At 36.5% G+C, this 18,041-nt stretch overlaps 1 protein-coding gene across 1 annotated transcript in view; it reads right to left on the bottom strand.

Annotated features, from left to right (window-relative positions):
- Positions 1-18,041, bottom strand: part of CFAP47 (cilia and flagella associated protein 47) — a 566,656-nt gene that overhangs the window by 413,095 nt on the left and 135,520 nt on the right. Inside the window, exons 24-25 of the mRNA XM_047844880.1 lie at positions 17,825-17,984; positions 7,299-7,494 (exon numbers count right to left, since the gene is read on the bottom strand). Coding sequence (XP_047700836.1) covers positions 7,299-7,494; positions 17,825-17,984 — 356 coding nt within the window. The remainder of the gene's footprint in view (positions 1-7,298; positions 7,495-17,824; positions 17,985-18,041) is intronic.

Genomic DNA, 18,041 nt, shown 5'->3' with positions numbered 1-18,041 from the left:
AGTGCACATGGAACATTCTCCAAGACAGATCACATTCTGGGTCACAAAACAGCCCTTCGTAAGTATACAAGAATTGAGATCATACCATGCATACTTTCAGACCACAATGCTATGAAACTTGAAATCAACCACAGGAAAAAGTCAGGAAAACCCCCAAAAGCATGGAGGTTAAAGAACACCCTACTAAAGAATGAATGGGTCACCAGGCAATTAGAGAAGAAATTAAAAAATATATGGAAACAAACGAAAATGAAAATACAACAATCCAAATGCTTTGGGATGCAGTGAAGGCAGTCCTGAGAGGAAAATACATTGCAATCCAGGCCTATCTCAAGAAACAAGAAAAATCCCAAATGCAAAATCTAACAGCACACCTACAGGAAATAGAAGCAGAACAGCAAAGACACCCTAAACCCAGCAGAAGAAGAGAAATAAAGATCAGAGCAGAAATAAACAATATAGAATCTAAAAAAACTGTAGAGCAGATCAATGAAACCAAGAGTTGGTTTTTTGAAAACATAAACAAAATTGATAAACCTGTAGCCAGGCTTCTCAAAAAGAAAAGGAAGATGACCCAAATAGATAAAATCATGAATGAAAATGGAATTATTACAACCAATCCCTCAGAGATACAAGCAATTATCAGGGAATACTATGAAAAATTATATGCCAACAAATTGGACAACCTGGAAGAAATGGACAAATTCCTAAACACCCACACGCTTCCAAAACTCAATCAGGAGGAAATAGAAAGCTTGAACAGACCAATAACCAGCGAAGAAATTGAATCGGTTATCAAAAATCTCCCAACAAATAAGAGTCCAGGACCAGATGGCTTCCCAGGGGAGTTCTACCAGACGTTTCAAGCAGAGATAATACCTATCCTTCTCAAGCTATTCCAAAACATAGAAAGGGAAGGAAAACTCCCAGATTCATTCTATGAAGCCAATATTACCTTGATTCCTAAACCAGACAGAGACCCAGCAAACAAAGAGAACTACAGGCCAATATCCCTGATGAATATGGATGCAAAAATTCTCAATAAGATACTAGCAAATCGAATTCAACAGCATATAAAAAGAATTATTCACCATGATCAAGCCAGATACATTCCTGGGATGCAGGGCTGGTTCAACCTTCACAAATCAATCAATGTGAAACATCACATGAATAAAAGAAAATATAAGAACCATATGATCCTGTCAAACGATGCAGAAAAGCATTTGACAAAATTCAGCATCCTTTCTTAACAAAATCTCGAGAAAGTCGGGATACAAGGAACATACTTAAACATCATCAAAGCCGTTTATGAAAAGCCCACAGGTAATATCATCGTCAATGGGGAAAAACTGAGAGCTTTTTCCCTGAGATCAGGAACATGACAGGGATGTCCACTCTCACCACTGTTGTTTAACATAGTGTTGGAAGTTCTAGCATCAGCAATCAGACAACAAAAGGAAATCAAAGGCATCAAAATTGGCAAAGATCAAGTTAAGATTTCACTTGTTGCAGCTGACACGATATTATACATGGAAAATCCGATAAACTCCACCAAAAGTCTGCTAGAACTCATACATGAATTCAGCAAAGTTGCAGGATACAAAATCAATGTACAGAAATCAGTTGCATTCTTATACACTAACAATGAAGCAACAGAAAGACAAATAACGAAACTGTTCCCATTCACAATTGCACCAAGAAGCATAAAATACCAGGAATAAATCTAACCAAAGATGTACAAGATCTGTATGCTGAAAACTATAGAAAGCTTATGAAGGTAACTGAAGAAGATATAAAGAAATGGAAAAACATTCCATGCTCATGGATTGGAAGAATAAATATTGTCAAAATGTCAATACTACCCAAAGCTATCTACACATTCAATGCAATCCCAATCAAAATTGCACCAGCATTCTTCTCAAAACTAGAACAAGCAATCCTAAAATTCATATGGAACCACAAAAGGCCCCGAATAGCCAAAGTAATTTTGACGAAGACCAAAGCAGGAGGCATCACAATCCCAGACTTTAGCCTCTACTACAAAGCTGTCATCATCAAGACAGCATGGTACTGGCACAAAAACAGCCACATAGACCAATGGAATGGAATAGAAACCCCAGAACTAGACCCACAAAACTATGGCCAACTCATCTTTGACAAAGCAGGAAAGAACATCCAATGGAAAAAAGACAGCCTCTTTAACAAATGGTGCTGGGAGAACTGGACAACAACATGCAGAAGATTGCAACTAGACCACTTTCTCACACCATTCAAAAAAATAAACTCAAAATGGATAAAGGACCTGAATGTGAGACCGGAAACCATCAAAACCCTAGAGGGGAAAACAGGAAAAGACCTCTCTGACCTCAGCCGTAGCAATGTCTTACTTGACACATCCCCAAAGGCAAGGGAATTCAAAGCAAACATGAACTATTGGGACCTCATAAAGATAAAAAGCTCCTGCACAGCAAAGGAAACAATCAGCAAAACTAAAAGGCAACCAACGCAATGGGAAAAGATATTTGCAAATGACATATCGGACAAAGGGCTAGTATCTAAAAGCTATAAAGAGCTCACCAACCTCCACACCCAAAAAACAAATAATCCAGTGAAGAAATGGGCAGAAAACATGAATAGACACTTCTCTAAAGAAGACATCCGGATGGCCCACAGGCACATGAGAAGATGCTCAACGTCGCTCCTCATCAGGGAAATACAAATCAAAACCACACTCAGATACCACCTCACACCAGTCAGAGTGGCCAAAATGAACAAATCAGGAGACTATAGATGCTGGAGAGGATGTGGAGAAACGGGAACCCTCTTGCACTGTTGGTGGGAATGCAAACTGGTGCAGCCACTCTGGAAAACAGTGTGGAGGTTCCTCAAAAAATTAAAAATAGATCTACCCTATGACCCAGCAGTAGCACTGCTAGGAATTTACCCAAGGGATACAGGAGTACTGATGCAAAGGGGCACTTGTACCCCAATGTTTATAGCAGCACTCTCAACAATAGCCAAATTATGGAAAGAGCCTAAATATCCATCAACTGATGAATGGATAAAGAAATTGTGGTTTACATATACAATGGAGTATTACGTGGCAATGAGAGAGAATGAAATATGACCCTTTGTAGCAACGTGGATGGAACTGGAGAGTGTGATGCTAAGTGAAATAAGCCATACAGAAAAAGTACCATATGTGTTCACTGTTATGTGGATCCTGAGAAACTTAACAGAACTCCATTGGGGAGTGGAAGGAAAAAAAAAAAAAAAGAGGTTAGAGTGGGAGAGAGCCAAAGCATAAGAGACTCTTAAAAACTGAGAACAAACTGAGGGTTGATGGGGGGTGGGAGCGAGGGGAGGGTGGGTGATGGGTATTGAGGAGGGCACATTTTGGGATGAGCACTGGGTGTTGTATAGAAACCAATCTGACAATAAATTTCATATATTAAAAAAAAGACTACACACTTCCATCTAAGTACCAATTTTGGTGCATTTCATAAGTTTGTTTATTGCTTAACCTCTGGAATTTAACGTAAGAGATGCAGTTAACTCAACAAAGATGTAGGCCTAACTCTTTTTCTAAAGAAAGCAACAGAAGTGACAAGAGGTGTTTCAAGTTTAATCTTTAATACTCAAGTACTGTTTATATCAGTGAACATTGTTTTCATGTTTTGATACATAGTATTTTAATTATTATTTGCAGAATTCAATAGGGTATCTTCTTCTTGAGTCTCTATAGAAGTTTTTTTCAATAGTTCCAAATATGTGGCAGATCCTGTTCATATTTTTTTAATGATTTTAAAATTATAATTATTACCAGAAAACAGTCTATATGATGCCAACTCTTCAAAATGTGTTAAATTTGAACTACAGAATAATACACTATCAGTTTTTGTAAATATCTCCTGTATGAATGAGAAAAATGTATATTCTACAATTGCAGGGTGCGGGATTTTATAATGCTATTCCTAATACTACTTTTAGTATTTTTCATAATATTAGTATTAAATGAAGGAGGCTTTTAATAAAATATCCTTTTCAAATTTTCTTTATCTATACAAGGGTTTTTGTCTTCTGGACTCATCAATAATTGAGATATGTGTTGAAACATTCTACAATGATGAAGGACTGGTCAATTTTCCCCTATTATTTTAATTTGGGGTTTTCATATTTTAAGAGTACTTTGGTTGTACATACAATTTTAGACTTCTGACAGTTTTCAGGTGAGCTGCATATTTTATAATTATTTAATGGCTTATTTTTAGAGAGAGACAGAGTGCTCATGCATGGGAGAGGGGCAGAAGGACAGAGAGAGAAAGAATCCCAAGTAGGCTCCATGCTCAGCCCAGAGCCTGATGCAGACAGAGCTCAGGCCCATGATCCTGGGTTCATGACCTGAGCCAAAATTAAGAGTCAGTCGCTAAACTGACTGAACCACCCACTCTTTTTTATGTTAAAAAGGTTTTTTTATATTACAAATGTTTCACCTCTTTTTTCTCTAAATGTTTGGCAGAGAGGGGGAGAGAGAGAGAGAGAGAGATAGAGAGAGAGAAAGGGAGGGAGAGAGAGAGAGAGAGAGTGATCATGCATAAGTGAACCAGGGGCAGAGAGAGAGAGGGACAGAGAGAATTGCCAGCAGGCTCTGTGTTGTCAGTGCAGAGCCCAACATGGGGCTCAATCTCACAAACTGTGAGATCATGACCTGAGCCAGAAATCAAGAGTCAGAACTTAACCAACTGAGCCACCCAGGTGCCTCTGTTTTACCTCTTAAATAAGGTCATCATATGTAAAATCAATACTGCTATCCAGCTTTCTTTTGGTTATGCTACCATACATTTTCCCATGATCTTCGTTTGATAGTTCTCAACTAGGAGTAGTTTTGCATGCCTGGGGACATGTAGCAATGTTTGGAGACAATTCTTTTCTGTCATAACTAGGGAGAGGATGCTATTGGTTAGATACCAGGAAGGCTGTTAACATCCTACTACACATAGAATAGCCTCCAACAAAAAAAAAGAAACATCCTCCCCAAAATGTCACAGGTTCTGATGTTGAGAAACCCTGCTTTACTTCAGTCTTTCTTGTCCTTATGTTTTACATACACTTCTTTTAATAGGCAGTTGGACTTTTTTTATTATTTACTCTAACATTCTCTGTATTTTAACTAGTCAGAATAACTTACTTTAATTGCATTAGTCAACTACATAAAGTTTTTGACATAATTTTTGTTTTAGTTTTCTCTTGCTTTTGTTGGTTTCTATGCTGTGTAGTTATATACAATCGTAGGTTTAGTGAATGTCCTTAACATTTTACCTGACATACTTTGTTTTATAATTTCTACAAGTTACATTTGGTTCATTTTCAAGGCTATATGGTATAATTCCATGTTACTTTCTAATTTTTGTAATGCCACCCTTTAAAAATAAATTATTTATATTCTGTGTCTGATAATTCCAATATCTGAATTACTTAAGAGTCTAAATTTCAAAATAGTTGTTTGTGCTGACTCTATGGTATCTTCCCTTCTCGAGAGTTCTGTAATACTTACTCCAGCACTGATGTCCGGTTGATAGCAACTGTGGCAACTGAAATATGAGCCCAAACTGAGGATGGCTTCATTTAGAGCAGACGTTCACAAAGTGTGGTCCATGGATCAGCAGTATCAGTATCATTTGGAAATTTATTAGAAATAAAAATTATTACATGCCATTCCAGGCTTCCCAAATCATAAATTCTGGGGATGGAAGGCAATAATCTCTGTTTTAAAATTCTTTCAGGTGATGCTGATATACACCACAGTTTAAGAACCACTGATCTAGAGAAGATTTACTTGCTTCTGCTGACAGGTAGAAGGATTTACTCACATATACTCTTTTAGCCTCTTTCAGTGTCCCTGGATTAATCAAGGAATTTGAGATTGTTTTCCCACTTTGAGGAAGTTGTCTCAAGTTTGGCTTTGTTTTTAATTTTTTTTAATGTTTATTTATTTTTGGGAGAGAGACAGAAACAGAGTGGGCGTGGGGAAGAGGCAGAGAGAGAGGGAAACACAGAATCTGAAGCAGGGTCCAGGCTTCAAGCTGCCAGCACAGAGCCCAATGCGGGGCTCAAACTCAAACTGTGAGATCATGACCTGAGCCAAAGTCAGATGCTCAACAAAGTTGTATCAAGTTTTAAGAAAAAGCCTGCATTTGGCAGATTACTACAGCTCACCACTCTTACTCTGGTTTCAGCTTATATGTATTGGTTTGGTCTGTTTTGATTTGAGCCCTTTGGAGACTTCTTATATTCCTCATAAGCCAGTAATGAATGAATGAATGAATGAATGAACACACACACACACAATCTACTTGCTCTGTAGTGTGAGGACATGTAATGTATCTAGAGCAATATAGTATTGGGGTTTGGGCTATTGATAATTTTTTTAAAAAATGAGAACAGACTACATTGTGCTATACTATGTACATGTGAGAGGCAGAATTCTGAGATGGCCCCGAAGAGTCCTCTTCCCTAGTGTACATACACAAACCCTGCATTATTCCCACCCCTTGGGTAACAGAATCTGTAAGTATATCACACTGGTGATTAATTTGTGTTATACAGCAATGGTAAAGGGACTTTCCATATGTATCTGACACCCCTAGCCAAATGAATGCAAATAAAGCTAAAAGATTATCATGTGTGGATCATATTTAATTAGGTGAGATCTTAAAAGGTTTGGAGGTCAGAGACTGAGAAGTCAGAGAGATGCTCTAAAGTACCATGATGGGAGGAGGAACCACATGGCTAGGATGTGAGGGTGGTCTCTAAGAGCTGAGAGGTCCCAACAGCCAGCAAGAAATTATCTTAGTCTTACAACTGAAAGGATTAATTCTGAAGAATGAGCCTCAGATGAGACTGCTGCCATATCCCACACCTGGATTTCCACCTACTGAGACCTTCAGCAGTAAATACACCTTAACTAACCCAGAGGACTCTTGACCCAAAGAAACTTAAAAGATAACAAATTCATGTTTTAAGGCACTAAGTTTGTGGTAATTTGTTACATAGCCATAGAAAACGTGCTTCACATACCATGAAGAGAGACATATGAAAAATTTTTACAAAAAAATCAAATGACTAATTGTGAGGTAATGAAGTGGGCTTCTTAAAATTTTTAATTTAACTGAACTGTTAAATATTTTAACAGTTCGTTCCAACAGAAACAAGTCAGACATTGCTCATGACTCATACAACACAGACACAAACAAAAAAGCACATAAACAAACTGTGGTAAATTCACATTAAGCATTTACCTGAAATAGTTTTGAGGTAAAATGTTGACATTCATCTTAGTTGTTACGTCCAGAGGAACAGGAGTGAAAAATATGAATGGAGGGTCAAACGATAACTTGGGTGATTTTACCTCTCCAACCAAACATAACATTCGATAGCAAATTGGATTATCATTTAGATGAATGGGAATATCGGCTGTGTATTTTGTAGGATCACCTAATGAAAAATAATTTTTTAAAGGATATTAGAATTGTTTACATATACAAAAAACTTGTACACAGTTTAAACCTTACTAAATATATAAATGTACTATGAAGGTACAGCTCCATGGAGAATAGATTACTCAAAAATTGGAATTATCCTGCCAAGGAACAATAAACATGTAATGAGGGGCGCCTAGGTGGCTCAGTCGGTTGAGCGTCCGACACTGGCTCAGGTCATGATCTCATGGTTTGTGAGTTTGAGCCCCATGTCACGCTCTGTACTGGCAGCTCGAAGCCTGGAGCCTGCTTCGGATTCTGTGTCTCCCTCTCTTTTGCCCCTCCCCCACTCACAGTCTGTCTCTCTCTCCATCTCTCACTCTCTTCCTCTCAATAAAGAAATAAAACATTAAAAAATATTTTAAAGTGCACTATGTCTAGAAATAGAGCAGGCCTTGTTAAAGCAGATATTATTATTGGAAAATACATAAACCTAGAGCAAACAGTGCAGTAAGACTTATTTTTTTGGATTGGTTTCTATTCCTTAACAGGAGCTGCCTATCCCCTTAGTATATGCAGTACGAAGATGAGGTCAGACGGTTGCCATAAGGATCTCAGGGGACTCGTATTGAGAAATGGGTGTGCTGAGAAGAGAGGAATGTTGTTCCTCCCAGATTTTTAAGTTTATGGAAAGGTACCAGGGTTGACTGGCCAATTTCACCTCATAGGAAAAGAAAGGCAATTCCCATGTACCAACTCATCATGAGGAAAGGCAGTTTGTGTTGGAGAAAAGGGCTCAGCATCTGGGGCTGCAGGCTAGTCCCACACAACGGTCTCATCCCAGCAAGCTGCCAGTGCCCTTTTAGACCCAGATGCCCCAACACAGTGTCTTGTAGAGAGAAAGATGTGATTTGGTGAGTATGAACTCAAGGTAATATCTTAGAATGAGAAAACAGGATCAGGGCCATCAAGAGTATCACAAAAGCAGACGATGAGTGCTCTGGGCGATGCATGTTCACAAGTGACATTGTGAACTATACACAAAAGCAATAGAATCACTGAACTGATCAGACTCACTAGATCTCTCTGTACCGGGTGCCTTTACTTGGTCAAATAAGTCTTTTCTTGTTCATATAGTCTGGGATCCTTGGAAAATGAGAGGTGACTGGAAAGGGAAGTGAATTAGTGACTTCTTACTGACAGATGAGCACAGGAAAGACTGTGAAAACAGGACAGACTATATACATACCTTCAGTTGAGAAAATAAATTATAATAGAATTTATATATCTAAAACACTGTAAATCTATAGAGAAATGATGGTTTCACTTCATGAATCTGATATTGTTAAAATTATTTTGGGGAGAAAGAAAATCAAGTCCATCACTTCCAAAATTAGGCAAGGTTTTAAGGCTTATGGAACTGTGAATGCCAAATGGGGTGTTTGGAGATTATTTCTGGGTTTCACACCTGTTAAATGTTTTGGGGTCATGGAGAATGGGGGTTCCCTGTATAACCTAAGACTACTAGGGATTCAATAACATTTTTCTAAGCTCAGCTGGGCCTTTTCGTTCACCTCAGATTTAAGTTATATAAATGTGTTATAGGCATGTTTAATTTTTTCTTAAGAGTAAAGTTGAAATCCTAGAAGGCAATGCATAGATTTGACTGCTGAGGCTTAGCCCCATATCAAAGGAAAAGTGAAATGGAAATGTATCTTATTTCCTTCTAGATTGTCTATTCCATTTTATCTGGATAAAAATGTTGATAGACATAAAAGAGAAGCTCTATACAGAAATACAGATGGTGGCTTTAGCTGGACTGGCTCTCCTGCTACTTCCTTCAGAACCAGATATAGAAACTGAGAGGAAATATGCAGAAATACATAATGAAATACAATTACTTTTACAGAATAAACTTCAGAATGGGGAGAATATGTAATGTTTTCTATCATATTTTCAGAGTTCTAAACAGAGATAATAAAAGATGAAACATTTTTGAAACCTACTAATCACAGTACCCTATGTACTGTTTCTCGCACACAAAGCTAGAGTAATTATAAAATGCCATGCTGAAAAAATTAAAAAAAATAAAATGCCATGCTAATAGATGCATCAGGACACTGAATTAAGGCAACATAGTGCTAATAGAATATTACTGAGAGAACACACAGCTGAATGAATTCTAAAAAGTTTAAAAGTTAGAACACATCCTTATCCTGCCTTTTCTGTTGATAACAGAGGTAGTTGCTGGTATTTTATTTAGATTGCCACACTTGTTTAGATGTGTAAAGCAGTCATGTCCCAAGGGTTCTGCTGCAAGTGATTTACTGAGTGCATGCTCTCAGGAGGAGCTTGTAGGCAAAGGGGGAAGCGAAATAGAGGAGGGCCTGAAGCTATGAAAAGTTGTAGGTTTATAATGCAGATTCAAATCGATCCCATAGGCAGCTATGGGATGTGAATTCACCGGAAAGGTTGTCCCACCTGCTGGAAAGTTAGCTGGGCCACCTAAGGTAGTGGTAGTGGTGACAATTAACCTCATAGGCATCTCTGCACATAGTATCTTCCTTCAGCCAATGGCAATCTTCTAGAGGAGGGGACAGACACAACCTATTATGGGCCAATATCCACAACTGAGAGATGGGTGGGAAAACCCAGTAATGGGAATCTGGAAGGGCTCAAACAGCATCTATCAGAGACTGCATCTTAATGTTGCTTCAGAAGAAAGAATAATTAAGAAGAATAACAGGTAAGTTACTATAACACCCTTTAAACAGAAATGGCATTTGGTGTGCTTATTTCATTGTGGCATATAAACTATAAAGATACTGAAGCAGATGCTTTAAATTAAAGACAAATACCAGTACAGACTTCCTCAAAAAATAGGGGGGAGGGGAGGGAAATCTTCGTAGTTGCCTTTTCAAGCATCTTCCGTCTGTTCTTTTGCTTCAGTTTGCATAAAGAAGCTAGTAGTCAATACTTTCACTTCCTAAAGCTCATTACCAGAAAAATTCTATATTTTTATGCAGCAGGGATTCTCATGTGGAGAATTTTCTAACTTATGTGCTCAATGGGTTGCGAAACATTGAGGCTATTTATTTATTTATTTATTTTAATTTTTTTTTCAACGTTTATTTATTTTTGGGACAGAGAAAGACAGAGCATGAACGGGGGAGGGGCAGAAAGAGAGGGAGACACAGAATCGGAAACAGGCTCCAGGCTCTGAGCCATCAGCCCAGAGCCCGATGCAGGGCTCGAACTCACGGACCGCGAGATCATGACCTGGCTGAAGTCGGACGCTTAACCGACTGCGCCACCCAGGCGCCCCAACATTGAGGCTATTTAAATGAGAACTGAGAACAATCTTATCTAAGGAAAGTGAGGGTCTAACCACACAAATTAGATTCAAGAACAATGGTTTGGATTCAGAAGGGACTGGAGATTTGCTTAGAGATCAGTATGGGTCACCTACTCTACCATAGCCCCAGCCTCCATCCCTGTGCCAGTCCAAGAAAGAGATGAGAGGGAGCGAAAAGTAAAAAACACCCACTTAAACTCTTGAAAGCCTTGAGAATATAAGGCAGCCCTGCTTGGTGGCCAGCATAACAAGTCTAGCCAAAGTGGAGATAAAGTATATCTACCCCACTTCAGGTGATATTGATGGCAAAGGATGCAACTATAAGGCAAAAAAACAAATGGGACATAAAGGCCCTGACCATGGCTTGGGATAACAGGCTTACACCACAGTCAGATTACAAGATAAGAAAATGACAGAAGAAAAGCATAATCAATTACCAATGCCTGCTAGAAGAAAATGGCAGTTGCTAAGGATAGCTCAAAGAATAAGGCCAAGATCTCACCGGGTATAACTGAAAAAATCCTAAGTCAATAATGAATGATCCATATACACACACAAAAAGGCTGTCAACAGAAACTGTCCCTAAGAAAATTCAAGCATTGGACAGACATACATATGTGTATACATAAGCATATATGTAAATTGTGGAGTTGAAAACTATAATGACTGAAATGAAAAATTCACTATAGGGCACCTGGGTGGCTCAGTTGGTTGAGCGTTTGACTTTGGCTCAGGTCACTATCTCACAGTTTGTGAGTTTGAGCCCCAGCACGGGCTCACTGCTGTCAGTGCAGAGCCTGGAGCCTGCTTCGGATTCTGTGTCTCCCTCTTCCTCTCTGCCCCTCCCTCACTCATGCTGCCTCTCTCTGTCTCTCAAAAATACAGAAAACAAAGAGCAAAAGGCAAATGTAAATCTTTCTTTGTCTTACTTCATCACTAATTAATCAGTAAGTGTAAAATGACTCAACACACCCATGAGAAGGCTGAGATATGCAAAATAAATTTTTAAAAATGATCCAAATCCATGCCATCTATAAGAGACACTCTTTGGATTCAGAAACACAATTCAACTGAAAGTAACAGGATGGAGAAATTCTATATATGCAAATAGTAACTTAAAGACAGCTGCAGTGGCTATGCTAATATCAGACAAAATAACTATTAAGATAAAAATCAATACTGGAGACAAAGAAGGACATTATATAATGACAACAGGACAATCCACGAAGAAGATAAAACAATTATAAACATAAATACACCTAACAGAGCCACAAAGTACACAAGGAAAAAAAAAACAGTAAAACTGAAACAAGAAATAATAGATATTTCAGTAATAACCCTTTGAGAATTTAATATTCTACCCTCAATTGGGGATAAGACAAATAGGTAGAAGATCACTAAAGAAATAAAATATTTTGGTCTATAAACAAAATAGATCTAAAAGACATCTATGGAACATTCTACCCAACAAGAACAGAATATATACACTTCTCAAGTGCACGTGAGGGAGCATGGCTGGCTTAATTGGTAGAGCATGTGACTCTTGATGTCAGGGTTTTAAGTTTGAGTCCCATGTTGGGTATAGAGATTACTTAAAATTAAAAAAATCTTAAAAAAAAAAATCAAGTGCATGTTGAACATTCTTGAAGGTAAATCATATTTTAGGGTATAAGGTAAGCCTTTACATTGACTGAATCCAGGGGCACTTGTGTGGCTCAGACAGTTTAGTGTATGACTCTTGATTTTGGATGAGGTCATGATCTCACGGTTCATGAGTTTGAGCCCCGTGTTGGGCTCTGCACTAACAGTGCAGAGTCTGCTTCGGATTCTCTCTCTCCCTTTCTCTCTGCCCCTTCCCCACTCGTGTTCTCTGGGTCTTAGCCTCTCCCAAAATAAATAAACAAACTTAAAAAAATAAATTTATAGCATTAAAAAATAATCAAAAAAGGGGCGCCTGGGTGGCTCAGTCAGTTGAGCTTCCGACTTCAGCTCAGGTCATTATCTCACGGTCTGTGAGTCTGAGCCCCACGTTGGGCTCTGTGCTGACAGCTCAGAGCCTGGAGCCTGCTTCAGATTCTGTGTCTCCCTCTCTCTTTGACCCTCCCCCATTCATGTTCTGTCTCTCTCTGTCTCAAAAATAAATATTAAAAAAAATTAAAAAAATAATCAAAATAAAATGACTGCATCCATAAACAGTATGTTTTGTGACAACAATGGAATAAAATTAGAAATCAATAACAAAGTGAAATTTTGGAAATTCTCAAATATGTGAAAATTCTACAACACATTCCCAAATAACTAAGTGTCAAAGAAGAAATAGCAAAGGAAATTTTACAAAGTAATTTGGGATGAATTAAAATAAAAACAAAACATACCAAAACTTATGGGATATACCAGAAGCAGGGCTCAGAGTAAAATTTAGAGCCATAAATTGCTTATCTTAAAAAAGTAGATATAAGTACTTAACTTTGCAACATAAGAAACAAGGTAAAAAAGAGCAAATTACAACCAAACCAAAAAGAAAGGAAATAATAAATATTAGAACAGAAATTAGTTGAATAGAGTATAGGAAAATATTAAGAAAATCAATAAAATCAAAAGTTGGTCTTTGAAAAGCATATCAAATTTGAAAAACCTTTGGCAAGAATGACCAAGAAAAAAAGAAGATTCAAATTACAAAAGTCCCAAATAAGACAGGGAAAATCACTATTCACTTTACAGAAACTCAATAAAAAAAATATATAAAGGAACACAATGTAAAGTTGTATATAAACAAATTAGATAATGTAGATAAAATGGACAAATTCCTAGAAACACAAAAAGTACTTAAACTGACACAATAGGAAATATAAAATGTGAATTGACTTATTGAAAGGGATTATAACAGGGAGAAACAGCATGTCTGACTCCACACTGATTCTATTTTCCTTGCTGCTGTGACCTATAGCTTAGAAACTTCTGCTGAGCCCTGCATGTAGCCATGTTACAGCTAAGATTTGCAAAAACTGCTTTTTACCCAAATCTATCTTGCCTAAGGAGATGAGGAAGTACATACAGAAATGACTATGCTATGCCTAAGATTTATAGGAATGACATGACCAGATAGATTCCTGTATGCAAAGATCAACTGTCCAAGGACATACATTATCTCCTCAGATGTCTACAGAAGTCAGTTACCTTTTGACTCCAACCCTTCCCACTTCCTCCTTTTGCTAACATAAAAGAAACTCCAATTTCATGCTGAGGGAGATGGTTCTTCGGGACAATAGTCTGCCGTCTCTTTGGTTTGCTGGCTTTCCAAAGTGCTTTCCTTTCCCTAATGTCTTGCCTCTCCACTTACTGGCCTATTGTGCAGTGAGGAGAATGAACTTGGACTCAGTTACAGAACTAAAGTAGCAATCAAAAAACTTCTCACATAGAACAGGCAAAATCCAAAGGGATTCACTGGTGAAATCTACTAAACATTTCATGAAGAATTAATACATATCTATATAAAATATCTTTACATAGATTTATATGTATGTGTGTGTGTATGTATGTATGTATGTGTGTATGTGTGTGTATGTATGTGTATGTGTGTATATATGTGTGTGTGTGTGTATATATATACACACACAATTCAATGGGGAAACAATATTCTTTTCAATAAATGGTGCTGGGACAAGCAGACAGGCCCATGCAAAAGAATGAGGATGGAGCCCTACCTTACAGCATATTAAAAAGTAACTCAAGATAAGCCATTGACCTAAATGTAAGAGATAAAATTATATGACTTTAAGAGAGAACATAAGAATAAATCACCATGACCTCGGGTTATGTGATGTTTTCATAGATAAGACACTGAAAAGCTAAACTAAAAAAAGAGAAATTGGATAAAATACGCTTCATCAAAACTAAAAGCTATTTTGCGTTAGCTGTCATCATCAGAAAGTGAAAAGAGAAATCTCAGAATGAAATAAAATGCTTTATACTTATAAAATAATTTTATCCAGAATACATAAAGAACAATGTAAACTCAAAAAGACAACCAAATTTTAAAATCAACAAAGGATTTGAACAGACATTTCTCCAAAGATGATATACAAACTGACAATAAGTACATGTAAAGATACACAACATCAGTAGTCATCCGGAAAATGCAAATAATAACTACAATGACATATTATTTCACAGTCACTAGGATAACTATAATAAAAAAAGATCACAAAAGAGTTAGCAAGGATGTGGAGAAAACAGAACCCCCATTCATTGCTGGTAAGATTTTAAACTGTTACAGTTGCTTTGTAAAACAGTTTGGCAGTTTCTTAAAAATGTTAAACATCAAATTATCCTAAGACCCAACAATTCCACTCTAAGATATATAACCAAATAAATGAAAACATGTGTCCTCACAGAACACTACAGGAATGTTCCTAGCTGTTTTATTCACAGGAGTCAAAAAAGTACAAATGATCCAAATATCCACCAGATGAATGTCTATGAACAAACATGTGATATATCCATACAATTATTGGTAACAGAAGGGAATTAAGTACTAATTGATGCTATAATCTGGACTAACCTTGAAATTATTATGCAATGTGAAAGAAGCCAATCACAAGAGGACACATTATAGGAGTCTACTTATATGAAATATCCACAGTAAACATATTCCTAGAGACAACCAATAAAGGTCAGCAGTGGCTGAGTGGAGGGAGAGATGGGGAGTGACCAATAATGGGTACAGGGTTTCCTTTGCAAGCAATGAGTATGTTCTAAAACTAGGCTGTTTTGATGGCTGCCCATCTATGACGATCCTAAAAACCACTACACTGTACATTTTTTAAAAATATATTTTATGGTGTAAGAATCACACTTTAACAAAGTTGTAATTAAGAAAACCATACTTTCAAAAATAATCACATCTGAATGTGAATTTTACCTCTATGGTATCTGATTTAAAATATAAGAATGTAAGGCAAAATAAAAGGCATCTTTTTCTTCAAGATTCCAGTAGTTTCCCCATTTTAATGAATAGTAAAAACAACTGAGAAAACCAGAAAATAAATGCACACTTGACTTGGAAAGAGCTACTAAGGAAAAGTCATGAAAGCTGTATTCCATGCCGTGTGAGCCAGGAAAGATAAAAATTGTCTGTACTAGAAGAAAATAAATGAGGGTGACCAAAAAATCAAGCATAAGCTACCCTGGTTCCAACTCAAAAGGCCCCTATAACTCAATTCCAACTCCCCAAAGATCCCATTCTCCATCCAGCTGTTTGATATTGAAGAACCCTGTACTCTCATCCAACCTGTTGGCTTTGATCTGCTACAGTCTTGCATCCTGCTACCTCAATACCTTAGAGACAGAGAAGACTACAGCCCACTGATCCAAGCAGTGGGTGGAATGGAATGATGTTTACAAAAAAAAACTAACTGCAAATAAAATTCCAAAATATTTCAACAAAGTCTTGAGTAAGAAATAAATTCATATATAATTTTGTCTGTGGGAAAGTTCATTGATACTATTCCATCTTAGAACTGACAGGAAAATATATGTCCACATAGGTGTTCCCAATGGTCTAAAGATGACATATAGAAGGGAAATAGATGTATAGCATATAAGACAAAAATTGGATCAATACATAAAATTTATGAAAAATGATAAGAAATATAACATAAAGGAAATATAAAATGAAACTGCATGAAAATGAAAAATATATTATAACAGAAAATATGAATAAGTCAAATTCCCCTCCTAAAAATTACATTTCAGTCTTGCTCAAGAAAAGAAGCAAAATCCTTTGTTTTACAATACTGGTCTTAAATTTAAAAAGACACAGACTGAAAATAAAATGATATATCAACCAAAGAAAGACAAAATGGCACTGTAGCACATAAAACAACATTGAAGCAAATAGCATTTAGTAGAAAAAAGAACATTACTTTAAATACATATGCTATTTCTAAAAGATATACAAGACATAATCTTTTAATAACATCCAAATATACAAAGCAAAACTACTGGAATCAAAACAGTTTTAACAAACTGCCACCATAGTAACAGATTCAGACAGACTATAGTAACAGTTAAAGTGCAGTTGTAATATAAATGTAATGTGATTGTAATGTAGTAACATTGTATTAACAGATTCAGGAGGAGAATAAGGTAGAGGAGGAGATATTGTAAATGAAGAGAAAAATTCATTAGTTACTATCATTTTATATTATAAAACTATTTACTTAGAAAACAATACAGAATAATCTCTGAAAAACTTCCAGATCTAACTAGAGAAGTTCAGCATAGGAGCAAGGTGACAGATAAACTATAAATATATTCTTTTTATATAGTCCTAGCTAATTAAAAAGATTAATTTAAAAATCTCATTCATAATAGTGATACCTATAAAATAAACTTTAATTACTAGAAAAACATGCCATTATTTGAAGGGAAAAACTCAATTATATGTCTTTTTCTAGAAACAGGAAGAAAATAATCTATAGTTCATTTGGAAAAGTAAATGTGTAAGAACCACCAAGAATTTTTGTAATAGATTTGTGATAACAGAAAATTTGTCACACCAATTAGAAAAAGGTACAATAAAGCTGTTGTAAAAAAAAAACATCAGTAAAGAAGTGAACATAGAGATAAATAGACACAATGACCAGCTTCCCCAAAGCAGGCAATCCAAGAATGCAAGCTAGACGTGGCCATGCCTTTTCTGACCTAATCTTGGAAATCATACGCCATCACATTCATAATATCTTCTGGGTGATACATCAGTCCTATGTGATGTGGGAGGGCACTATATAAGGCCATGAATACCAAGAGGTGAGAATTATTTGGGGCCATATTTGAGGCTGGTTATGAAAGAATTCTAGTATGAATCTTTTTAAAACTATTTAAAGAACACATAAAAAATAACCTAAACTTTTGTGTACAAGATAAAATTAAATAATATGTGAGAGGTAGATTGAAACATCAATAACAAATATAAGAAAAAAGGACTTACTTGGACAGAAACTTATGGAAACATTAATTTCATTATGTGGTTGCAGAATCCCACTCAGCACACTAATCTTGAATGTGCCATCTTTGAAAAGTTTGCCAGTATTACTAATATCCAAAGTCCATTTCACATCTTGTTTTGAAGTATTATGTAAGACAAGATCCTGTTTATACACACAAAATACATAAATAAAAAGACATTTATAAAAATTATAATATGC

This window comes from Prionailurus viverrinus, chromosome X, assembly GCF_022837055.1.
Source record: "Prionailurus viverrinus isolate Anna chromosome X, UM_Priviv_1.0, whole genome shotgun sequence".
NCBI lineage: Eukaryota > Metazoa > Chordata > Mammalia > Carnivora > Felidae > Prionailurus > Prionailurus viverrinus.
This window is presented reverse-complemented; position numbering and strand designations above follow the sequence as displayed.